The following is a 26,775-nucleotide window of genomic DNA, read 5'->3' as shown; positions in this document are numbered from 1 at the left end:
AGATGTGGAAAATGTGCTATAAATGCCAAAGTGTGGCTGCCCCCGTTCAGCCACAGCTAGCAGGGAAAACAAGGGATGTTTTCCCTACGGAAAAGCTTTACATCAATATAGGACCTAATTTTAGCTAAACTCCTTTGCTAGTTCTGCGTATATAATCGTGACTTTTTCCACGATTTTTTCCCACTTTGGGTGTTACGCGGTGACTTTGACGCACGTAGACAAAAAATCCCGGGTACAAATTGAGGGTTGTCAGGAAGTTTAAGACTAACCTCGGTCACCCAGACCCTGGGGGTGCTTTTTTCTTTTTAACTCAGCAAACCAAGGGTCACGAAGCACAAAAAGCGGGGCGAAAACCTCTGGAAGCAGCACAGAGGATACAAAGCAGCTACGGCAGCAGCACCACATCCCAGAAAAGGTTCAGAAATTGTCTCAGCAACTACTGTGCATTTGCTTTGGTATGGAAAGAGAAGGCAGCGCAAGCACTAAGTCTTGCAGAGTTGGCGGAAAACCTTCTGGATTCCCTTTTATATCTATATATTGGTGGAGATATAGGCAAGTCGTGGACGCCGACTCAAGACGGAGGCAGCGGGCAGCTAGCTACGACCAGGGCTAACGCAGCAGGCGCAACAGCAAAAGGCTGCCCAAGCCAAGTAGGGCTTGAAATCGGCAGGGCAGGAGGCTCTTGCTTGCAGACACTCAATGCATCTTTTCTTTCCTCGAGCGGCTTGCTTTGGTGCAGCCCACTCTCCCACTGCGATTTATGAGACACGAGGAAAATGCAAATACGAATTTTCCAAACCAACTATTTCTGGTGACGTTTATTCTCACCGGACGGGAAAATTATTTGTTCTGCTCGCACGGTCTCCATACCTCTGCTCTTTGTCCCAAGCTCTTTGGCTCTCCTGATGCCCAGCTCTCAACGTTTCCAATCAAAGACGGCGGCGGCAGCGGCTCTGCACTCAATTTTAACTTAGCCGACGTTCTCCCTGCTGATGCTCTAATTTCATCATGAATTTCAAGCCCTCTCGTGCCCAGGAATTACTAGCAATAGCTTGTACCTGTCTTTCCAAAAATTGCTTTTATGCAGAGAAATGGTCTAAAAGCACAGCCAAGCATTGCCTGCCACAGCATGATGATGCACCGCTACTTTGCTTTAATTTAATGCCCCCGTGCTCTGCATGAGGACGGAGAGGTGGTTCTACACGACTGCGCAGCAATGAATCATGCTAGACGAGAGAGACACTCTTTCAGCTTAGAGGGCGAACAGCTTGAAAGATTATAGAGAAGAATTAATTTCTATTTTTTCCAGATGTAACGCTAACAGTTCAGGAATTCCTAGTTAAAAATAATTCGTCTTTTTTGCTGGAAGATTTTTATGTTTCTATTTAAATCGCACAAGATTTCCTCCGCTTGGGTCCCGCTCAACAGAAAAGTTAAAGCAGCAGAAAAATGAAAATCATTTGTTACAGTGTGCTAAAATTCTACTGCAAATGTAGCTGGAAACGCAACCACAGTGCGCTGTGCTTTTGGATATTGGAAATCTATGCACTTGAATTGATTTTTCTTTTTTTTTTAAATAGATTCTTAGGAACAGGAGCACATCGATAAGTCAGACTGGCTATTTAAAATACTGTAGTAATAGGTTAGATCAATACCGCTGGTGAAAAACTTGCATTAAGATTCGGAGATGGGCGCACTTACCGGTTTTCTTCTCGACGTATCGTTTTCCGGCCTCCCTAAAAGCAACCATTGCCCTGAAAAACGCCCTGAGGACCGCCCAGCGGAAGACGGCCACTGGATCGATCCCTATCATCCCACAGATGAAGGCGTTCTTGCTGCTTCTCAGGAGAGCGACGATGTCTGGCCGCATGTGATCTGTGTTTTTCTCGCGGAAATCCTAGGGAGAGAGGGAGAGGAGGGAAGGGGGAGAAGAGAGGAACCCGTAAGCAAGATGGGCAACACAGACCGAGGTGGATCAGCCACATGAACCCTGCAACAACCCTGCTATCGAATCACGCTATCTTCTTTTCTAGGCGCCTTTTTACGTGCAGGACATACAGGCTTTAATCCGACACGCTGTTTTCCGAAAGCGGCGTCAAGAAGGCGATGCTCAAGTCTGCCACGTGCAATGACGGCATCGAAAACGCAACTGCAAATCTGCAGGCATAAATCCCAAGGCAGGCTCGCACGCAAGCCCGTCTGCACACCCCAAATCCTTCTGCTAGTAATGCAGTCGGCGGGCACATAAACGGGGTCAGCTTGGAAATAACGTGCATGGGATTTTCAAAAGTACCTACATCAGTCAACCGCTTAAGGAGACCTATGCTTACGCAGCCAGGATACCTCAATATTAAAACAGGCTAATGATGGGACAGCAAAAACCACGAGTTTCTCCAGAGCCCAGAAACGCTGGCAACAATCTGCTGTTTCAAGTTAACTCCAAACACCCAGTACCAAATTGCAGCGCATCGCAAGGGCTTCGCATCAACCTCAGCGCCATCGTCTTGAATTCCTTTAATTCCTCCCAACAGGCCAGCGTATAGGGTTTGCAATAGGGAAGAGAACGTTAAGATATAATCCCCCTCTCCCAAAAATAAACAAAAGCTAAGCTTTTCACCAAACACTCCTCTCCCAACCACTGCTTCGTTTCCTCTAGCCAAGTCCTCTTCCAGGCATCAAACCATCTCCGCGGAGCCTGCGGTACTGCGCTTCCTAATCATAACTGGGTGATGGTTTAAAGGCAAGCGGCGACGGACCTTCACCCCGTATTTCACTTTGCCCGCGTAGTGTTTGATGATGAAAGCCGGTTCCATGACCGCTGGAAACTCGATGTAGGAATTCCCTTCGTGCTGCCGCTTGAACTTGTCCAGCAGCGTCTGGTTTGTGGCTTGGGGAAAACTGATTAGAAAGAGGGGGGGAAAAAAAGAGGACAACTGTGAATGCAAAGGAGAAAAAGCTTTACGCTTATTTATTGATGACCACAGATAGGAAAATAGAGATATTCTGAGCTTCCACTTCTGTGCCTGCCAATATTAAACAAATATTAATCTGAACTATGCTGTTAAATGCTCATATATATAAAAATATATATACACACATACATATGCTCATATGCTCAGCCCTACATCTATGGGATATTCTTATATCTAGGAAATAATACCTATTTTATCTACAAATGTAATTTCAATTTCAGGTGTTACCTGACTGAACCTAGCATACAAGGGAAGGAGGAAAAAAAGGACGGAGACAGGGAAGGACACGGGGAGCTTAAGCACAGCAGTTTGACAGGAGAAAGCCAATTCTTCACCCTTAGGCTTCACGCAAATCTTCTGCGGCTTGTGGGTATACTTCCCAATTTTAGATATTTATTTAAAATAAATCAGAATGGGATTTTAGAAATAAAATTCTACTCCAACGGCAATTTAGGGATGTTCCCGAATTGTGCAGCCCTCCGTACTGATCTGGGATCCTCAGCGGGCAGATCTCTCATCTCCTGCGTGGAGGGAATTTTCCCTCTTTGGGACACTCGCTCCCGCGTTCTGCTTCCAGGGTCAATTTTAAAGGGGGAAAAAAAAGACATCAGGATGGAGACGGACCTCAGGTTGCTTTAGCCTGGTCAAATATTACAACCACAGCTCACTTCAGTGAGCTCGGTTTAACTTCAAGCATCTTCATTTTGCTGCGCCGCGAGAAACAAGGGCAGCAGCAAAGCAAGGGAAAACCTTTGCCCTTCCCCGTCACGGCAGGAAGTCTCGACACTGGATTTTAATAATTATTAGTCAGGGCTTTCTGCTTAGCTTTTTCATTCCCCGCCGTCCACGCTACCAGCTTGGAATCAAAAGGTCGACCTAGCGATCCAGCACGATAAATCGGCATGGCTCCCCGTTAGCATCTCCCGGAGAAAACCGGCAAGAGAGGAGACTTGAGGATAAACGCTTTCTAAGCAAAAAAAAAAAAAAAAATCCACCACTGCCGGTAGGACAAGCAGTTTTGGACGCTCGAACGCGGCTCAGCTGGGCCCTCGGAGCAGAGCGCTCAGCTCTCCTCCTGCGCCCGGCGGGCAGCGAGCCGGGCAGAGGCTTGCGGCTCGCGGCACCCACTTACTTGCTTTCCTCATCCAGCAGATGGAGCAGGCCCGTTGGCTTCTTGCTGATGAGGTTTATGCAGCCGGAGTTGTCTATGTAGTCTATGTTGTGCCAGCTTATTCCTTCTGCTCTATATTCCTCCTAAGGAAAAAAAAAAGGAAAAAACCCCCCCACAGATATTACAATAATATTTGGGGCAAGCATAACAATATGCAGAAGCTTTGCAAAAGAAAGGAAAAAAAATCATTTGAAGTAATAGGAGATGAAGCAGAAGAAAATGTGGATCCTGAACATGCCAAATTTTTCGTAGATAGTTGCACGTGAGAGCTAGTAGTGCAGCTTCAAGCGCCGGGTTTCAAAGCAAGAGCAAACGGAGGCAAAGACCAAAGGGTTTCAAAGAAACTGCTATGCCGTTCACCAAAACGAACAGTTCTTCTGATAACATGCCGCCAAATAGACTTTTTTATGGGAAAAAAATAAAATAAAAACAAGACAGAAGGGTTTGTACACCTGAAACCACAGAAAAGTGCGCCACGTTTTACAGTTTTGAAAATATCAACCTTTAAAACTGCTTCACAGATAACAGTGGTGGCACTTTCGGAAATAATAACTATGCTTGACCCCACACGCCATTAAACACGAATAAAAAAAAGATTCTCCTAAGTTTGGCCTGCTTTTCCTTGCGTGTAGGCAAGCTATACTGGAGCCCCTACCCTCTGAATACGTACGACAGGCTGCACGTGTTGCGCTTTCCTGCTTTCCCTTTCCTGACTCGCTGTTAAAGCATCACAATATATTTGCACAATTCTCAGGAAACTAATGCATTTAGTTAGACGCACGATAAAAGAAAACGGTGGTGGAATATATCCATTTATTTACGGGGGGGGGGGGGAAAAACAAACCCCAATGCAACTCCCTTTCTTGCTTCGCCGGGCCCTACGCTTAGATATCCAACCGTATTAACGGCTGGTGCTATAAAGGCTACTGGTGGGTCCTCAGGCAGCATGAATCATCCCAGCTCCAAAGTGGGCAGAGGCGAGGATGTGATCCAGCATTGCTGCTGGGGAAAAAAAGAGCCGGCTACTCCTTTTCCGCAAAGCCACTCTGAGCCTCGCTATCTTCTTTTTCGATAGGGTTTCAAATGAATCACTTCGAGATGCCTGCTGCAGAACTGGCTTTAGTGCGCCCGGAAGAAAGTATATTTGATCTGTTTATAAAAACCATAATCTTTATCGTATGCTTTTGAGCAACAACTTGCAGCTTACTCTCCCTTAATAGCGATCTTGTAAGTGTGCGTTACTCCATGCGTTGAAAAAACAATATCGGTCCAAGTCGTATTTTTACATCTCTTTTTTTTTAAGACATTTGTTGATGAGAGCGTTGAAGAAAAAAAGAAAAAGCTCCTCGGCTGCACTAAGGATATGCACGTTATAGCAATCCGGTTCACTCCTATTGCTCTTTCTGCTCTTGTTGTTCAAAGTGCGAGCGCAAGCCTCAGAAAGTTCCTCCAAAGGGCCTGCATCTTTACCCAGAATTTAACACGGACTATTCACGTATTATTTCCAAGAACAAGAGAGCTCGTGAGCACTTGGGGACAACCCACAATTAAAGTTTTGTTTAAAAAAAAAGTTACTGTCACGATCGCTGCTTTTTGGTAATGACAACACAATAACACTCAAGTGGGAGGCTCAGCTCGGTTTTATTACTTAGCTGAAATGCAAAAATAACCACAAAAGTGCTCTCGCCCAAGTGGGCAGCTCTTGAAAGGGACAGCTTTCGCATTTTTCCCATTGCCATGAAGGAAACAGAAACCTTTTCCAAATTTCTCGAGCGCTGAAGTTCTCAAACGTTTCACTCCAAGGCACTCAAGCTGTATGCCGAACTCAGTATTGAAGACGCGGTAGACCGATACACCAAAAATACACACTGTATGCACAGGTGTGAACGTATAAATGATGCCGTCTGAAAGGAAAACAAAGTATTTCCCTTGACGCCCGGGACTCAAGAGCACGTTACTTTATCGACCCTGCCAACGCCGCCCCAGAAGCGAGCCAACCCAGCCACCAGCTCTACAACGCCTGTGGTGTGCTCCTCTGGAACGGCCTTCCCCAGCGCCAAAGTTATTCCCCGGGCTGGATAATCTGAGCAAGCGGTCCCAGCAGATTCCTACTTTTTCCTCTGCCTATTGGCTTATTGTGCTCCAAGAAGGGAAGGAGAGGACAAGGGACAAGTCAAGGAAACAAAAGAGGCTTTTTGATCATCAAAGTCCCCAAAGAAGCTGCTCAGAAAAACCAGAAGAGCAGCAGCACTTAGCACTAAGCACTACTGTGGCCAGCCGGCTTCAATTATGAGGCCCTTCGGCAAAAAATTACTATTATTATTTTTAAAAGCAGCTCACCTAGTTTTTATTGCGACCCTTTTTGAACCTACTTGTATCGGCATGTTGGGAGCTTTACACATTTTTTTTCCCCCCCAAACCAATCATCTAGAGTTTTCGGTCTGCATAAATCTGAACCAGGCACACAGCACATTGCTGTTTTAGAAGCTCTCTAGAAAAGCGTTTCACCTCAAACATATAGTCCCGCGAGGGATGTTCTGCATTTGCACGGTTAATATTGCTGCAAAACGGTCTGACCACACTATAAAGTTCTACTAATCCAAAGATTGGTACAAAAGAGCCGACTGGAAACGCTAGCTCTTTTTTTTCTTAAATAATCCTCTGTCAATGACCTGAAAAGACCATTGGGTTGAGCTGGCAATTTACTAGTTTATTCCCACTTCTAGGTGCTTATTACAATTATACTTCCAGCAGTTGGGGAAAAATGATCTCGTAATTAATGCTTACGCTAGGACGCCACTTCTTTGGGTTCACGTCCAGCTCTGCCACAGGCTGTGCAAGATCTGAGGCAAAGCATTAAGTATCTCCTGGCCTCAGTTTCTTCAACTGCAGGATTTTAGCAAATACTGCTTTCTCCTCCTTCTTTTCCTCTGGTTTGGGTAAGAAACAAAACTTACCCCGTCACTCGGAGGCTGGAGGTCCCCCCCAGGTCTGTCTGTCCTTCTCCCCTCCAAATTCAACTTCTGAATGTGTTGGCCAAATACGAATAGGGACTAAAGTCCTCAAAAAGTAACTTTTTCCACAATAACTCGTGTATGCTCTCATTTCAAGGCAGGTGTGTATGCAACGGTAACTCTTCCAGAATAATTGTTCCAAAGAGTGAGTGGAAAAAAGCTTCCCTTCCTTCTAATTGGAAAAATGCTAGGAAAAAGGTTATCAGTTTGCTTGTCTTTAGAAAGAATCACAGCCCAGGAGAAATAACTCCGACTTTGTGATCGACGAATATAATTGCTTGGTCTTTACCAGTCTGCAGAACACAGTGGGAATTGTACATGCAAAAGCAGCAGCTGTAGGGTAAAATCACTGCTGCCCATACGTATGTGTTAAACTTCACTGAGTACGTTCTCAGTCATTTATCTTCAATACTGCAATGACTGTCTTTCTGCAGAATTTAGGAGATGGCCTCAAAAGTTACTTCCAAATATTCCTTCATTCCTGAGCCCGACACCCAAGTCTGTGCATCCTTTGACGGATACATGGTCCTCACAAAGCACTTCAATATTAAGGAATTATATCTAAAGAATGTAAGGCTTTTGTTTAATAAATGTAAGGACGAGACAAAGACAGTAAGTAGCAAGTATAAGATAATTGAAATAAGCCATTCAAACAGGAAGGAACTCTCAAGCTGAGGGTTAATACCGCTTAATTAAATCAGCTTATATTTATACATTGAATTAAAATGGAGTTATTTTTTACAGGCAAGAAACCTTCCCCTTCTTTGGTGGTTTAAGACCGCTTGTACATCACCGCATCCCATTCTAAACAGAGCCCTTCTGAAATGACTTCCCAATTAATTTGAAAGCCTGTCTTAAGACCTACTTAACATTGAGCTCGAACCAGCTACTGCAGAGCAGCGCGCTTTAGCGCAAGGGAATTCCTTGGACCTGTTCTCATGAGTCTTGCTGAGGCTGCCAAATCGCTCTCTCTCTCTGCCCGGCCTTACAGCCCCTGCCCTGGTTTCTCAGCAGAAGGCAATGACCCGTGAGGTCGCCCTTCCCAACGTGGTCCCTCTGTGCGCAGTGCCCTGCGGCGTGGGGCTTGTTGAGGAGCAGCCATGGGTAAAGACTGGAGGAAAGCTCTTCCAAGGCAGCAGCACTCCCTGCACCTTCCCTAGGGGCACAGCGCTTTGGAAAAGCATGAACAGAGCTCCGCGGGGCAACCTTACAAATCTCACAGCCTGAGCCCTAGTTCAATGAGCTCAGACCCAGGTGAACCGGTCAGAAGAGGCTAAGACCGTCTGGGGAAAATGAGGAATTGCAGGGAATGCCTATCATCTTTCCTGATCATGAAATGTAGACAAATCTGACAGCGGTTGGGGAGCGATCAACTCTGGAGCAGAAATTCCCATATTTTTGTGAATACCAGCAGCAAGGAGATGATCTGCAAAGTATGCTCAGTCCCTCAAAGGTGAGAACATCTGCAGCTTTCAGTCCTGCCCCGGCAGCTGGGAGTGACCGTTCAGTCACTACAGAGATGCACTAGAGAAAGGCAAATCTCACTCTATGCACCAAATCCAAGCCCTCGCCGACTCCCTGCAGAGCTAAGGGAATCTCGTACCACCCTGCTTGATGTAGTAAAATACACTGATGTCATCTAAACTCGTTATTCTGAAACCTGGGACAGAAACGTGTGTGTGAAGACTAATGCACCGAGGGCAACAACTTTGAAGGAGGGAGGCAGTAATTTTAGCCAGCTTGGCAGGGTTCACTGGAACTCGTTTCTCAGCACTCTGAGATACGGTCTGTGCTGGAAAGGGCTTGCAGTCTTTCTGACAAACTCTTGAAATATGAAAATACAGGGCAGAGTGCTTTTGCTGGCATAGATTATATCAGTTCCGCAGGCAAAATGTTATTGGCAAAAACAACTTTTTGACAGAGACACACGCCTATCCTAGGACCTCTGACAGTGAATCAATGTTACAAAGATTCATACCATTGACATTACTCGTATCTGCAAAGCTTCTAGTCCAATAAAGTCCACAAACTCCTATTTTTGGCCTCCTTACTTCCAAAAACACGTTGCCTTACTCTTCCCACCCCTGGAAAAAAGAAACTTGGGTTACTGCAGAGAGAAGGCGGAGCAGTGCAATTACGTGGGAGGAAAGAGCTGTGTTTCAGCTGTGCGCTGAGCTCCCAAACACAGCACCGGACCCAAGAAACTGAGCGAAGAGCCAAAATATTCCATAATAATACCAAAATATTCCATAACAATTCATTTAGGTTCCTCAGAGTCCAGCAGCTCAGTATTTTCCTCTAACTATACAGGGTGAGGAGCTACCGACTGTTCTCCAGATGACCTACATAGCAGCCACGAGCAGATTAATGCCTTCCAATTTAGCACTTAGAAGCGTCCCTGCTACTCTGACCACACCGGCATGATTATGTTGGCAGGGCCTCCTTACGGACATGCAACATATGTCAACAAGGGGAGTTACTCTGCCGGCGCAAGGACAGTAACTTCTCAAGTGACGTTAGCTGAACGGACAAGAGCAGGGCTTCGTTGCCATAGCTGCTTCTGCGTGTTTGCTAGCCTAGCCAGGGCAGCAAAAGTGTGTAATGTCGATTTGGCCCATCTGACTCAGCTGAAGCTCAGGAGAGAAGGGGGTGAGTGACTTCATCTTACCTCTCGCTAAGAAAAAGAAAATATATTTCACTATTTGGAAAGATGTGGCAAGGCAAGGAGGTGTTTCATGAGAAAGGACAATATTAGCTCATGTTTTGCTCGCTTGCACTGCATCTTTTTGAGCTAATACGAATTGCAATGCTCCCGCTGATCTGAATGCCATGACAGGAAACAATTAGTGACATTCAGACGTAAAAAAATTTATATAAAATGTGAGTCCAAACTTTGAAATGTATGTACTTAGAACCTGCACATATAAATCTTTACTAATATCATATATATATATATAAAGATGTATAATCACATATTATTATCTGAGGCATATCAGCACATAGAATTAGTACATACCAAATAAATAAAACTTAGCAGAATTTCCAAAACTGTGAAAATTAGAAGAACTACAGTAAACAGATAGCCAAACGCTATTAAAGAGAAATACTGCCTGCCTACGATTGACCACTGAGCACAAAATGAAGAGAGGAACTGATTTTGCCAATATAAAGGGATGCAACAGAGTGATGAAGTGATATTAAAATACGTGTGCTGAGTATCAGGAAAATATTCCCAGTTGGGATGCAAGAACAGAGAGAAGCCTAACTGCCACGAATGCAAGACATCTGTACTTTTATAGTTCAGCGTGCAGAGAAACAAGTACTGTTACCTTTATTTAGATGTTAAACCAAATAGAAATATTCTTTGATCTGCAACATAAATGAAAGTTGATATATCCTGACTGATGGAAAGCCCCAAGCCCAACAGCATCTTCGAGGAAGCGGACTGGTGCTGGAAAACACCATCTGTACACTTATATCCACCCAGAAAGGGTGGATATTATTATTAGTAACAACTTGCAGCGTGCGGAGTCCACCCCACTTTATTCATTTGACTGGAGCTTAATCTGTGCCTGTTCTAATCTGTGTCTGTTCCAATCTAATCTAAGTAGTGTATTCCCTATATCAAATAAATAAATAAATAAATAAATAAATAATTGCAGCAGTCTTTTGGATAGGAGTTTAAATTAAGTTTTGATTATAGGTCAGTTAAAAGTGCAGGAAATTGCATACGAAAAAGCCCTCAAATCTGTGCCTTGCTCTCCCTCCAGCATGGATCCTCTGGGCATCATATTCTTTCCTCTCTCCTTGAGCTGGGGCAAGACTGAAGGGAAAACCAGTGGTAAAGCTACAGGCAGGCACGGCAGTGCAAACACACTACTATTTAACGGGCGGTGATATGGCATCTTTTATACAGTGGAGCTATAAAATTAAAGCGTATTAAGAAAGAATCATAAAGCAAAAATGATTAATTATTTGCATGGAACTGTGTGCAAATTAAACACGGTCTTTTCTGTGTCCCCCCACAAAAATACCTGCTTCAGAAGCGCTTGAATAAATCGCTGAAGTGGAGGAAAATCCCATCAACTCATTCACTTCCTTCCCAGATGGAGCCAGACAAGCTCCAGCACTTTATCTGCCAGAGCTTGTTAGCTCACAACGTTTCCCACCGAGGCATACGAAGGCCTTGTTTACGCATGAAAATTCCCAGAATAAAGCGGGAAATCAGCAGAAAATAGTTCTTCTAGCATAGCTCCAGGTGGGAACACTTACTGCCATGCAAGGTTATGTGGGCATTATAAACTGCTCCAGAATACTTCACTTAATGTTCGCTACCTACATTTTACGGTGATATATGCCACATTTTGATGCAATAGATAGCCAGACATTCCCGGTTTTCTCCATGAATGTATTTTTCCTAAAAATTCAGGAGAGCGTGAGAGTAGGAAGTGAACTATTTTCATTTCTCTTTTTATTCTTAGCCTATTTCCCCAGCTCTTCCTTAAAAATATTACAAGCAAGTCAATTCTTAGCACCTTCGATACCGGCTTTCACAAATACAAGCTTAGCGGCAGTAAACCCATGGCTATAAATTGTTTCTCTTTGGACTGCTAGGAACCCGACATCTGTGCAACAACATACCACTGACCTGTCAAATTCAGATGGACCAAAACATCCGAACAACATCTCAAGCAGCTCAATTCAAGAACTGGGACAAAATACACTATATTGAAAACCTTCTGGGAAAGCACGGAGTATTAACTTTCTAAAAATTACTTTAAACTAGGTCCTGACCGACCTGGGACCACACTGCCTAGACCAAGCTCATCAGGTTTCTGGTTGCCCTTCACCGGCAGAATCACAAGCCAATGTCCCCAATGTCCCGGTGCCAGTGCAGGCTGTGGGGCTGAGCCGCCCCCTGCACCACATTTAAGGCTCCCAGTTCTGAGCTATAAAGTCCTCAGTCCTTTAGCACGGCCTTCGGCCAAACTCCAAGAGGTCCCACAGCTCTGAACTTTGCCCAGTTGGGCTTTCCCAAAGCTGCAGGTGAAGCCAGGTGGCTGGGTATTTAGATATGGGAAAAGGCGGAGAGCAGAAAAAATTGTGATGGTTGTGAACTGCTGGGCAAGTGGATAATTTTAACCTTAAATTGCCTGGTGTAGCAGAGCAGATTGCATTAAATTGTACTGCTATACTGCAGACCGGTGTGCTGTTGCTTTTTTTTTTTGTTTGCTTGTTTGTTTGTTTGTTTTAAAGTTAGATCGAGGACAAAGTCAATATAATGATGGCAGAATAATGACACTGCTGATTCAGGGGAAAGAAAAAGGCCAAAAAAAGGGCAAAAAAAAAGGTACTTGATCCAGAGAGCGAGGAAGACAACACTACGGTATGGAAATGGCCTGCTGAGTAGCGAGTGCAGCGTGACTGGCATCCTCTTGTTTGATAAGTGCTACTTTCCATTCAGAGAGTGCATAAATCCTAAATTGCAATGCAATTTTTGCCCACTTTTCCAGGCTTCTGAGACAGATAAAGGCAACAGGAACTGGTGGCAGGACGCAGGGAGAAGACCATCTCTCATCTCTACCGGGTACAGGACTTGGGGGAAGTTTGCGGGGTTTATAAAAATTACATTTTAGGAAGCCCTCTCAGGTGCTCAGGCTTTGGCTGCATTTCTTTGTATAAACCTGTAACGTAGTGAAAAAAAACAGGAAAAGCCATTGCAAGTGCAGTGGGTGTCTAACACCGCTGGGGCCACCAGAAGAGAGAGCATCAGCTGGAGCTTGAGAAGACCCCAGCACGTGAAGTTATTCAGACATGACAACATGGTGTTAAAAGAAAACTCACCGCGCCAGAGCCGCTCAGAGCATCCTCTGAGGGCACCAGCGTTCGCGGCCTCATACGCCAGCAAGCTCAGCCCCAAAAGAAGGTCAATTTTTGCACTGGAGATGTGAAACCTTTGTGCGGGAACTAGCTAGCTTAGAAAATCAGTGAACTCGCGTTTTGGGATCCTCCTCGGAGCACGCGAAGCAAACGCTCAGCTGCCGTTCAACGACAATGAGAAAATAGAGACCAAATAATTGAAAGACATTATATTTAGCTGCTGCTGGATGGTGTCTGGTTTTTCCCGGCGGGAGTAAATCAGGCAGCAATCACCATTGGGTGACAAATACAGCGTGTGCAACTAATTAGGCTTTCAAAACGCTTGCTGAACGCTGGCAGCTGGCTTGGACACAGAAGTGCTGCGTTCCAGTTCCTCCGCCTTTGAGGTTGCTATTTCGGTGGCCATTCAGAAACCGGCAAGTCGGAGCAATTTGCAACAGCTGCTCCAGGGAGCAGGATTCAACCTTACTCAGGCGCTGAGGCAGAGTCCCTGGAGGCAGTGGCCAGCCTCCCGTCGGCTTTAGCTTGCACAGATGAAAATTTCAGCTCTGTTTCAGTGTTTGAAATCAGAGAAACTTTCTAAGGAACCAATGCAGAGCAAGACTAAAAGGTAGAGCTCAAGCTCTCCTCATCTTTCCGATTCTCCTCTTCGCCACGCACAACTTAAGCATCTCTTACAGATTGCACCGTTTATTATAGCAACGTTACGGGCTGAGGGATCATCAAGCCTAAAGATCTGCCTCGATGCAGCAAACGCCCAGCGTTGCATGCTAATGATCTGTACGTAACCTGCTACCTAAACCAGAGAAGAAAGGAAGAAAAATATAAATACAGTCCTCACAAAAAGTACCAGGCTTGGAAAAAATCGGACTGGGAATTTCCTCAGCGGTCATAGTCAACCCCAGGCTGCGCTCTCCAAGCTAAAGCCCTGGCTTCCCTTCCATATGCATGTCAATAAATATGGACTCTCCCATTTCCTTTCTCATTCGGTCATCCTTGCGGCAGGCTCACAGTATGACCCACGACAAGAGCTGTCTGATACCACCCCTACAAAATAACCCCTATAAAATCTTGTTACCATGCCAAAGCAAGCATCTCTTTTGGTCCTTCTGCTCCTTCCATAGGTCCTTCTGCCTATGAAAATCCACCAACATGCCTATGTCGCATTGTTTAAGAAAAGTTGGTGCTCACAAATACCTGCTAGCGCTTTCAAGCTGGAATAACCAAAGATTTCTTAAGTCCTTGCCCAATCTAGCTCAAAGGTATAAGGAACGTGCAAGGCTTCCGTCCCGCTTGTTGTAGCTCTGGACTACCAACCCCGGGTAACATCAGTGAACATGCCAAAGGTTTGGAACTGCAGCAAAATAAAGCAAATGACCCCATTCCGTAAATAATTCTCAGAGTCTCAAATAAGTACAGCGACTTAATTTAGCAGACACTCTTCAAATCATCTGAAAAAGCACTCTTGAAAACATGCTGCCCAAAAGCCACGTGCAGTATGAAGTGGTGACGCCCACACGCTAGAAGCACCCATGTGGCTTACCGGCGTTTTGCCCAAATATTTCTTCTTTAGCACAACCATGTTTTTTCTAAAAAGGGTGGCCCCTTTGTTGACTGACGCCCAAAGCAGTTCTACCTTTACCTCTCTCTCCGACTCAAAAGATGGACTCGCGTCTTAAAATCGCGCAGCTACAAGGCGTGGGATAACCCATGGGCTTGACCAAATGCAAAACGGGACTACAACACGTTCCACAAATGCAAATAGGTGCGTTTCTCTTAAGAGTTTTATGCTGTCAGCTACAATTAGGAGAGCTGCATGAAAGCAAAGGTCCTAGCTGGCTTCACAGAGGTAGCACTTCACTAAATTGAGCTGGAAGTAAAAGCTGGAGATTCAAAAAAATATATATATCCAAAAACCAGCCTAAATCTGTATGTTTTACAGACAGCTAAACCTGACATACAAAAAAAAAATGGAGAAACTCTGAATCCTTTACACCAGCGCCTCACATCAGGAGAGCTTTCTAGACCATTTTCTAATAAGTTTGCTGCATTTTCTAAGACATCTCCTTAAGATGCCAGTATGCAGATTTAATACGACTTTTGGTTTTTTTCAGTCCGTCTCGGGCACGTATGCATTGCTCTGAGCAACCTGGTAAGAGGATGGGGGTGAACGAAGCCTTTCTGCAACCCTGTCCTAGCCTATAATCTCCCTTTCCCCTTTACTCAACAACCCCCCCAGAGCGGAAGAGCCAAAGCAAACAGTTTTGGGGGCCGATAATGACAGCAGTCATGTTTTATTTCAGTCGTGCAGTTTGAAATCTTCCTGTTCTAAAGATAATGTTTAAGTAACTATAGGCATTCATTTTTATTTTTTAAATGGGAGTTATGTGCAATGGCGCATTTCCAAATAATAAATCAATAACTCCTGCAGTTTGTTATTTCTCTGCATGTCATGTGGGATACAGCTGACTAAAGCATTTTCCAAAAAGCACCCGCTAGGCCATCTCCAGCTCAAACAGAAATTTGAACCACGTCTTACAGTGCTCAATGGCCGACTTCTAACGCTCTTCTTTTGTCTTCGGCACTGATAAAGATAAAATACGTCCAGGCCTAAATGGATTAAGAAAATAGAGAAGGGAAAAGATGCTCCACGCAATAGAAGAAAAACCCTTTTGTCATTACGTAGCTTTATTTTCTCTAAATGACCTACACCCTAGGCTACCGGAAGATGGAGCAGCACGGAGTTAGAAACCCTGTATACCCAACAGCCTTTAAAATACAGCAGGTAATAACCAAGGATACAGTCATTTCGCAGGCAAAGCCACATATCGCTGCTCCCTGGCACAAATCACTGCGTTTTTTCAGTTCGCTCGCACCAGCGAACAAATATATGACCTCTGCGCTAGCCCAGATTGTGAGATTTTTCCCACCTATTACACAGGAACAGTGAAACCGGTGCAGCTCTGTAAATACTTACAGAACCGTAGATGACCGCACAAACACTTTGTAGGACACCTTATCTTTATGAAATTAAGTTTTCACACGTGAACGGACTGAGCGGAGCCGGTCCGGAGAGCATCAAGCTCACTGGGGCCGAGACATAAAATAGGACTTTGCTCAACGCCCGAGCAGATGCCAGCTGATCGGGTTCCAGATCTTTTTTTTTTTTTTTCCAAGCCTCAACCCCAGTTATCCATCAATTTTTAAAACAATAAAAGGAAGTCCTCAAAAATGGAAATTTGGCATGCAAACAGAGGCTACTGCTATGTATAAAGCGAGGCAGAAAAGCACTTTGAACAGCAAGGCCGGTGAAAGAGAAAGCTACAGAGCTTCTTTTCAAACTTTCCAAAGTGTCGGTCGAAAACAGGAAAAGAAGGGGGGGAGGTTAATCAAAAAGACGACTATCAGAAAGTTGTCTGAGGAGAGGTGTGGGAGACGAGCGAAATCAAAGACAGAGTTTGGAGAACGTTTCAATATAACACGAATTATCAGGACAGCAGGCAATACACACAGTCTCTCTAACTCAAAGAAACTCAGGACCCAGGGGAAACTCTTATAATGGTTTTTCCTCTTATCAGAAGCCTCCAAAGTTGAATTTTGTACCCAGCAGTTATTTCGTGTTGTTATGCCATGCCCTGAATTGCAAAAAATAAAAAATAAAAATGAAAAAAGCGTGTTGCAATGCAGAAATGCTATTTTCCTATCGCAGCAGCACCTGAGTGTTATCTGCATGGCCCAGCGGCACTGCGCTTAGCTGCTTTGCGGAGGAGCCCACATGGAGAGGACGCAGCTACGGAGACGGATACGCTCAGTCGCCTGAGGACCAGAGAATCGCCCCAGACGCATGAAGAACGTTTCGATAGCAGCTAACTAGTCAGAGAGCGATGGGCAGGTCTTGCCTTAAATTGGGGTCTTGCCTTAATTTGGGGTCTTGCCAGCCTGACGGAAGGATGAGACCATGTGGTGCTTTGGGTGCGACCTGCTAAAAGGCAGGACACTTGGGTCTCCTGTCCTCCAGAGCAAGCATCGCGCCAGGCAGCACCTACAAGAGCGGCCACCGGCGCCGGGGGGCAGCCCCTCTCCCGTCCTCCACCCAGCAAACCTGCCTCGAGGGAGCCGTGCCGGAAGGAGAAAGCCTTCCCAAATGATGAGGCGGGCTGCACTGAAGTTATTCCCGGGCAATACCAGGCTTTCGAGCCATAAATAAGTCACGAGCGTTCTGAACCCCAGAGTGGGGCAATACAGGCACACAAGAATTTATGAGCCTGGGCTTTGCAGTCCGACCAGCATACATCCCTCCCGTACGTTTCCAGCGCCCAGTGAAGTATATTCCCACGTATGATGAATCATCACTAGCTAAGTCTTCCGCAGTAATGCGGAACAGTTGGTTTAAAAAAAAAAAAAAGAAAGAAATAACAAAGAGACATTAATACTCGTCTTTGTTCAAGGCAGAACTCTAACATTTACCTTTTTGCCTTCTGCTCCTATTTTACTATAAACAGTATGCAGGGATGTGTTATCCTTAATCACACGGTTGGCTCCAAGACAGAAGTTTGCTATTGCAAAGATCTTTGAATCCGCTGCGGTCTCAAACAGATTCTCAGTATATAGCACAACAGCAGCTGTATTTATAGGAGGCTGCAGCCTGAAGACAGGCTGCCAGAGGATGCCTCTGAATGCCTCTAACGCTTGTTTGCAAACAGCTGGAAATAGCATTGTCTTTAGGCAGAACGTTTTTTGGGGGGGGAGAAAAAATTCACAAAGCACATTTTATTATATTTCACCAGGAATCATGTAAGAAAAAACAAAATAAGGTTAAAATAATACCACGCCTGTGCTGGATCACTTTGTGGTGAGCGTTCTGGTTTCCATAACATAAAAAGCATGTCACAGCAGCAATTACGTCATTGCTAAATAGAGCACTCTCGCCCACAAATTCGGCAATCGTTTCGAGAAAAATCCTTGCCATTTACTGAAATTTGTCCTTTCTTTTAGCAGAAATGCCCAAATATTTTAGCAATGCCGTCTCTGGCCTCCTGCAAGCTTTAAAGCTAGGACAAACCCATCTCTGGAAGCAGAGGAGGACACCCACGCTCTGCTGAGATTCTAGCGCCCTCAGGTAATTTTCATCAATAAGGTCACTTGATTTTCAGCACAAAAGACATCAAATAAACCCTTGTAAGCTACAAATACCCCAGACAAATTTATGGTCCAGGAAATGAAGTATTTTGCTGTTTTGTAATGCAATATTAACTGCCCAGTCTTAATCTGCAGGTTGGCAATTGTTATTAAAAAGCAGTTGAATCTTTGGGCCAGCTAGGATATTCTTAAGTCCAAAAACCTGAATATGTATTGCCAGCTTTGTTTTCATCAGCTCCACTCCTCTATATGTAGAGCATAACTCCAAAGAAAGCAAAAGTAAATCATAAAGCCATATAAAATATGCCTGTCCTCACCCAAGAATTATCACTTCTGCAGCCGTACAGTTTTATTTCAATTTGTAGAAGGCAAAATAGAGATAAGAATATTTTCCCCTAGCAGAGGTTGCACAGGATCATTTTCTTCTTGGACGACATGCTCCAGTACTGAGAATTGGAATGACTGCTTGGAATTGCATGCCGCTGCAACTGCTCATCCCATCCATAGAGAAAATATGGACTTTAATGACTTCATGTGCTTGACAGATTTATAGCAGAAAGCTAATTAGGTCACTGGCTATAGGACAGTCCAAGGAGAATTACAGACGCATTCCTTCCGTCAGGCTGCTGCAGTCAGGAGCTTTGCACACACCCCAGGCCCGGGGAGGAGCACTGACCTGCTAAGAAATCCCAGTCAAAGCACTGGAATTCCCTTATGGGTGATGGCATCTAAGTTTACTCTCGTGAAATAGAGTCCCAAGTCCCTTCTGGAAAGCATGTCAGCAACGTTATAGAAAAACTAGCTATATTGCCTTTGCATATTGTCCTTTAGTTTGCCTTTTTACGGTGCCTAATGCTAAGATCTGCTTGCCTGTAAGTACAGGCAGGTTTTCCCATTGACTTCTTCCTGCATCTATTGAAGCGGGAGGCACTGGAATATAAAGGTCAGTTACAAAACCGAAATAAAATGTTTTTTGAGTAGCTCTGCTCCATCTTCTTGCAAAAGGAAAAGAGCGCTGGCAGAGAAGGGTCACCCTCGCTAGCAAGCATCCCCCAAATGCTCCAGAAGATCCAAGGCTGTATTGCTCCCTCCTCTTACTCAAGGTCAAGCAAGAGCAGCCTGCACTTTCTGACTGGGCTCATCTGACTTTTGAGGTCTTATAATACTGTAAAGACACAAAATGAAACTACCAGACTTTTGGGGAAGGACCAGCTTAATTCTCCAACTCGGCTGGACTCACGCTGAGGAGTGCATCTAATCAAGTACCAGCTCTGCTGAAACTCATGATAAGGAGGATTTCTGCTGACCTCCATGTTTTTTTAAATATATATATATATATATATTTTTGGAAGGTCTGTATCATGCTCACTGTACTTTTAGTTTTTTTATTTAACTCTTCCATGGGCATCTGCTGTTAGACACTGCCCGAGACAGGACACTGTGGAAGACAGACTGGCTCCCGTATAACCCAACCGCGTGCTTTTCATTCATGAAATGACACGTACTTTAACAGTCCTCTTGACACACTTGTTTGGGGTTGTTAGATAACAAATAGTATTTGGAAATGCCTCTTCCCATCCTAGTGAAGAGATTATGCCCTTTTGCATTATATGTTACCTATTAAATCGCAGTCTCCGTTTTTGTCATCTCTGGTACAACATGTGATTTTAAGGCTGCAAAGTGACACCCACGCAGAGTCTTCATGCATACTGGTACGCAGTGCTCATTTTTTTTTTAGTGCTCACTATTTTTTATCAGAAAATATAGTAGACAGTAAATTTGAATAACTCACAGTACACTCTTTAACATAAAAACACTAACAGAACACCAGTGCCACAAATTTATGCCAATACTCCTTGGCATCACGGAGCAAATATTTACAGACCTACCTGCTCAAGTTTAAAGATGTGTTGGTTAAAGTAGTGCTGTAAGCGCTCATTGGCAAAGTTAATGCAGAATTGTTCAAAACTGTTATTTTCATAATCTTCAAAGCCAAAAATATCAAGTACTCCAATGGATAAAGTCTGCAAGACAAAGGAAAAACGCAGATTAGAAGAAAGAAATCACGTAAGATAAATGGGCTATTTGCATGCAGTACATAATCAAAAACATGCAAACAGAATTAGATCTACTTTACAGAAGGACTTTTAATTTTTACTGGAACTATTAATATTATGCCATCTGGAAGACTTCACCTACATCAGAGACAACATGCAATTTTAGATATCTGGACAGATGGCCTTTTTCTAAAATAAAAGTCCTTTTGAGTATTTTTTTTTTAATTTATTTATAGCCAAACAAATTGCCATGTTTGAGGAAACCCGAACCCAGTTCCAACTTATTCTATTGGCTCTAAGAAAGTATTGATCCTTTGAGGAAAAAAGTGGGGGTAGGGTTGGAAAAAAAGACTCACACCACGAAGACAGTCTATAGAAACACGCTTACAAAGTAAATACAGGGTGTCTAAGTAAACACACTCCAGCTGTAAGGCTGCCAAAGAAACACCTGCACTGCAGGGGTTTATACGGAAATAATGCATTGCAGTAAAGGCAAATAAGTCCATTTGGAAGTAAAATAGTATCAAATATAAACATCCAACTTGCAAAAAATACAGAACACAAAGTTAACCAGAGAAGCCATTTAGCAATGAAAAGGTAACTTCCGAGGTACATGTTCCAAAAATAAAACTTCCCGCAAGGCAAAGACAAATGTCACATAGTGAGGAGCTTAATCCCGATGGGCTGATTCTTGGCATGGGGAGACGGCCTCTCTCGCCTTACCCAAACAGATGCAAACAGCAGCAATGTTGCTGAAAAGGAGGACTCAAATTAGTCCCCTAAGAAAGAGTTTCCTTCATATTTCAAAACTTGGGCAACGGAGCTGTTAAAGCAAACAAAAGCTCCTTTCTTAAACTACTGAGCAGAGAATGTGCTTTTCCTGCCTTCCGCGTCCTTAGCAGACTAGACCATTGTTTGCCGCAGAAGAAGTGGTACGGGCAGCAGAACGAACAAAGCCGCGTTTCCCGGGGACGCGCGTCCCCGAGCCCGGCACTCCTAGCACAGCCATCCCAGCTCCTGCACTGGGAACAGAAGGAAGGAGCAGACCAGCATCGTGTCTCCAACGGTGGTGCTGGAAAGTCTATCGAAGGCATGTATCCAAAACTGGCTCCTTCCTGGGTTCCATTCCCTTCCTTGCATCCGCAGTTACAGGAGGAATCGGGTTCAAAGGTACCTCCCTGCTCCCTTTAATTCACGGGAATGGATCTGTAAACTGTTACCCATCTAATCTCTTCTGGGACCCACCACCACCAGCATCCCACCTGGACCAGCAGCTTCCAGAAGTTCACTATTTTAAAAAAGTGTTTTCTAGTTCCATAAAGTGCCCCGTAGTATCACAGGATTTGGTGGATTAGTTCTACGTTCACTTTACCCACCACCTTCATGATATTGTGAAGCTCAACAGCATCCCACGCCAGGCTCCTCTCCAAACTGGACAGTCCTAGCCTGTTTGGGCTCTCCTCCCTTATAAGGGGCACTAGGGTAAAAACAAAGCTTAAGTAAGGAGAATTTCTGCAAGTTCCAATATTATGTTATGTTAAATTACTAGTTAACGATTGGTTACAGGTAAAGTTCAGCCTGGATCCATCCAGCAGCTCTCCTGTCATCAGGAGAGGAGCAGAGAGGGCAGAGCGTTGCGGTAGCGTGCCTGGAGAGCACCGCCCTGAGCTGCGCGTCTCCAGAGGCACGGTGTTTTTAATGTTACTGCTCTTTTCCGCACTAAGGATTTGATCCAACTATGCTGCTGCTTTCCTAAGACCAGGCGAACTCCGCTGCCAGAACCGTAAAACAGATGGTGCACAAATCTTTCTCCAATCCAGGTGACACAGCGCTAAAAGGTTCCTTCCCCGCAGCTGCTCTGAGCAGAGAAGCTGCGCTGCTACGAGTGAAGTGTTGCATGCATATGGGCTTTGGCTAGCCAAACACTCACAGAAACAAAAAGGACAACAGTAAAGCTCCCAACGCTTCCTTTTTCCAGAAGGTCTTCAACTGCCTTCTCTTTCTCTTGCCTGATGCTTAGGCTTTTCCCCTTAATCCAGGGCCGGATAGACCATCCTTCCTCACCTCCACACATGCCTATCATAACGATGACTCCTGAACAGATCTGGCCAGCTACCCAGAGCTTTGAATCACCTGGCTAAATACCCATGAGAAACAGCCATTCAACCAGAAAATGGAGATTTGAAGCCACTGGAGCGAGGAATTAGAGCAGCAGAGTGACTTGCTCTCATTGACTGCTTTGAAGGCTCACACATCCATACGCAGTTGTCCCACCAATGCTTTTGCTCACTGATACATGCATTAAACAACAGGCTGTAACAGGCAAATCTTTTTTTTAAATTAGATTTCAGTATGATTTTTTTGTTAACTTTCAGTATAATAAGCATTTTAAATGTTCTATCTCTATTACATTACACACACCAAAAGGCGATAATGGAAACACCACGAGAAGCAACTGTTTCCAATCTAAAACACCGATGAGCCACTTGCAGCACACTCGCTCAAGTGAACTGAGACCACAAATACTCCACTGTGGACCATGCTTTTATGCGCAGAATAAAAGACTTCACAAAAATGACTCTAGGTGAAAGTCTCTATGGCACCACCTGAAAACCACAAGGCTTGTGCATGGAAAAACGAGCAAACTTGCAGAACCGCCCTTGAATTGCCCACTCCAGGTGCCCCATCTTTCACAAGCACCATGTTGACACTGTGGGGACATCATTAAGCCATTGCCACGAGTGGACAAGTCAAACTCAACAGGGCCAGACTTCTCAAGCTCTCACAAACATAATTTAATATGAAATGACTTATGCACAAATACTAGCCCCCTCTTTTTAAGGCTGGTTAATCTACCATGTCAGAACAGCACAATTATTACATATAGAAAAGCATGTGGCTGTTTTAGCTATAAAAGAAGAAACCTATTATATTTATTTATTATATTTTGAAATTGCCTTCTTACAAGTTTCTGCCATCACACAGAATGCCACATAAAACAAATTCAGAGAGGCAAAATTCAGAGAACTCCAAAAATCCTGCATTTAACAAAATCATTGCAGATATCAAAGTGAGCGTGCAAGATGAGCATGGTTTCGTTCTACCACGGTTGTTTACACCGGAAAAGACAGCAGTTCTCCCGTATCACTTAGTACTTTAATAAGTCCTCGGCTGGCTTCCACATGCCTCATCTGCACAAAGACTTCCTGAGCACCTCCAGAACACAACTTTTAAAATGTGGCTTCAGTTGTACAGCTTTAGTTGTACAGGAGACTAGACCAGAGCTCTTCAGTTAATCCGGTTGTTTTTATTCTGTCACAAAAAGAAGACAATAGTGCAAAGAGTTCCCAAATGGAGAAGGTCGACACATTGAAGCTGATAAAACTTTTGAAATAAAGCCCAGGGAATTTATGACTATTTCTCTGCTAACTGACCTGCAGAAGGAAACACATTCTCCAAAAATCTCATTGCAACTACGCTGAAGGACTCTATCAGCTTTTCCATTATAAACCAGCAAAAGTCTTCTACCAATGTATGGCCGTTTCTTATTGCAAGATTTAAAAATATATATATTTTTCCATTAAGGTATGCATTTGTGAAATTATTTTGCTAAAATCTACCTAGCTCCCAAAAGCATGCAATCCTACCGGTTTTAGGATTAAGTTTGCAGTCCAATATGTACCGAGAATAATTAAAGGAATTTGACATCTTGCAGTTCTTCAGTTCCCAGTTCACATTTCGGATGAGTGCCATATGGAAATCAGCAAAGATATAAACTAGACTTCGCGTAGCTAAGTTTAGCTTATGCCTAACCAGTGTTTCTCTATTGCAACTAATATTTAGAGAGAACAAGTACACGGTACGGACGAGGCTGCAAGTCCGTGGTATTGCACAAGCATGCAGCAGGCCTAGCAGCAGACAACACTGCCTAGCAGATGTGTTTATGGCAAAATCCTTGCCCTTAAATGTGTGTCTACAAGGATTTTTAAATTTGGGAGGTTCCTGGGTTAGGAATTACTCTCTATTGGAGATAATAAAAGCAGCCTCACACTTTTCTAAAAATGTCACTGACATGAATCACAGAGTTAAACACTAAGTACGGGCCTTGGAGGCATGCAGCAAACAACCGCCTCGAAGCTAAGTTCACTTGCTCTGCAATCCCCAAACCAGCAATAAACAGAGACTGCTGGAGCTGGCCGATGCTGCCTCCGAACGCCCGCTGGTGATGTCATTCCACCATAGAGTTACGTTTTGGTAATTGCAAATAGCTTTGCTTAAAATTCTCAGGAAAAAATAAGTTGTTTTTACAATGCTGCAAGCAAAGCCGATACTGTAAAAATCCCAACCACCACCACCACCGGTAAATCTAAAAGGATGACTGCAATCTGCAGCACCGCCATTCCCACGCTGGCACATTATGCCAAGCGGGAGGCAATGACACACCAGGATTTTGCAAGTTGGGACTTGAAAATAATGGAGAGATGTGCATTAAACCCATTAAGTGTTCAGCGATTCTTCCTCTATTTCAGGCCATGCAGCCAAGAATAAACTAGTTGATTAATTTATGTGATTTAGAGGCACGGATTCACCTTCAGTGTCATGAACACATGCAGAGCACCTCATCTGCAAACAATAACGGCGTTATTTAGCAGGAAATGAAGGCACTTCACAAGAACCAAATGGGAAAAGTTTAAAAAAAATTGACAAAAATGTCTTTCATTAAAACATGATCTACACTATATCATCATTTTAAGCAACAAGGAGGACTTGTAAGACTTCTTAGCCTAATTTATGAAATGTGAAAAAAGATCTCTCTGAGGTTTAGTATTCTAGTTCTCATGAGAAGGAAAAGTCTCGAACCTCATTAATAAAGGTCAAATTTTGGACAATTTGCACAATAACATAAAAACAGTCATTTGCATAGTAGAACCCCAAAGTTATGGAGAAAAGACCATGGAGAATGAAGAACACACACTAGCAGCCAGCGATTCACGGTGAAGCTGAAACACAGCAGCATTGTTTTAAGCGTAAAACAATACGTATCATGTAACTATGCAAAACTCAGTTCAGAAATAACACACTACAAATTCTGTCAGCAAGCAAGATAAGCCAAATCCCACTGTGTTTTCCTAAAATAATTCACTGTACATTTAACTAAATTTGGATATCAAAGGTCTGATTTAAATCTTTCAAATACTAGTTTGAAAAATATTGAAAGAATGAGGATGGAGTATTTTATTTTTTTTACCCTAGCTTCATCTTTTGATCTTCTCCTCACTGCTGACATCAGATACACACACATATTGGGACATGAAACTTCTCTGTTTTAATTGTCCCAAGTTTTCTTGGGGCCACCAACTTTGTTAGAATCTAGGTTTTCTTCCTGTCTATCGCCAGGACACACAGTCCCTTGAAGATTTAACAGGCTTAATGAGCCACGAACAGCCTCTTTGGCAAATGCAGTCTCACTGGGGAATGCTATCACCACCAAAGAGGTCGATCTTTTGGTCTACAGAGATTTGGTCTACAGAGATTGTCTCAGATGGTTGGAGCAACACTGCTTTGCTTCAGCCAAATCCGTCTGCTGAATACAGAGATGGCTACACGTGTTCCCCCAGTGCACAGAGCAGGGAGTAAAGCAGGATTTTGCGTGCGCGCCATATGTACAACTGCGTGTTTGTAAGTATTTGCTTCCTTCCACAACCTCCACTCGTGCACGTTGACACCCTGGGCAAAAGGCCACCCCTGGTCAAGACAACTCCCGCAAAGGCTGCAAAAGCTCAAACACAGGGTTTTGATAGAACAGCCGAGGACGAGCACTGAAATTCAAATTTGCACTCAGGGACAAAACGTACTTTCGTACTAGCTTTTGAAGTCAGCTTCTAATGCCTGTCTCCCTTGCTGACACGAAGTGGTGACTCTGCAGTTCTCCTCCTCTACTTGCTCTGAATTTGGGTGGATTTGAGGTTTTTTTAACCTATGTTTCATACGGATTCTGACTGCCATAGAAGATGGACCGCTGCCAACAGTTTCTCCTCCGACAACCTTCTGCACCTTCAAAATCTGCAGGATTATTTTAAAGTACACCTGAAAGTAACACTGGGGACAAGCATGGCACAGGATTATGCCAGTACCAAAAAATTCTCATGAGATTAGTAAGAGCGTGTGTCGACGGCGTACTCCTCAGCGACTGCCCACCTGCAGGCTCTCACCTCGAAGTAAGCCCAAACCCCTTAATGAAAGAGGGCTTTCATGGCATCCAACATTGAACTTAAAGTATTTACGTGGCCACTTACTGCAGAGGAGCTCACATACTGTTAACCCACTGCAAACTCAGGAGTCACCAACTTTTCATGGGAGGATGGCGGATTACATCTTTCTTTCATAAATCAGACAGCAAATGCATCCGGAGAAATTTTTTAGGGGCTGGTAGACACTGTCACTCAAAGTAGTAAATACCATCATCTAAGTGTTGACACGTTGCCTTTGTGGAAAGGAGCCAATCCCAGGATCTATCAGTTTTGGCCAGAAGAGCAAGAGAT

General features: G+C 44.0%; 1 protein-coding gene across 1 annotated transcript in view; it reads right to left on the bottom strand.

The window, feature by feature from the left end:
* Positions 1-26,775, bottom strand: part of MYO9A (myosin IXA) — a 175,744-nt gene that overhangs the window by 59,026 nt on the left and 89,943 nt on the right. The window contains exons 10-13 of the mRNA XM_067305346.1: positions 20,066-20,200; positions 4,105-4,226; positions 2,757-2,898; positions 1,702-1,897 (exon numbers count right to left, since the gene is read on the bottom strand). Of these exons, the coding sequence (XP_067161447.1) occupies positions 1,702-1,897; positions 2,757-2,898; positions 4,105-4,226; positions 20,066-20,200 (595 nt within the window). The remainder of the gene's footprint in view (positions 1-1,701; positions 1,898-2,756; positions 2,899-4,104; positions 4,227-20,065; positions 20,201-26,775) is intronic.

Source organism: Apteryx mantelli, chromosome 15 (assembly GCF_036417845.1).
Source record: "Apteryx mantelli isolate bAptMan1 chromosome 15, bAptMan1.hap1, whole genome shotgun sequence".
In the NCBI taxonomy this organism is placed as follows: domain Eukaryota; kingdom Metazoa; phylum Chordata; class Aves; order Apterygiformes; family Apterygidae; genus Apteryx; species Apteryx mantelli.
Note: the sequence above shows the minus strand (reverse complement) of the source record. Positions and strands in the feature narration are given on the sequence as shown.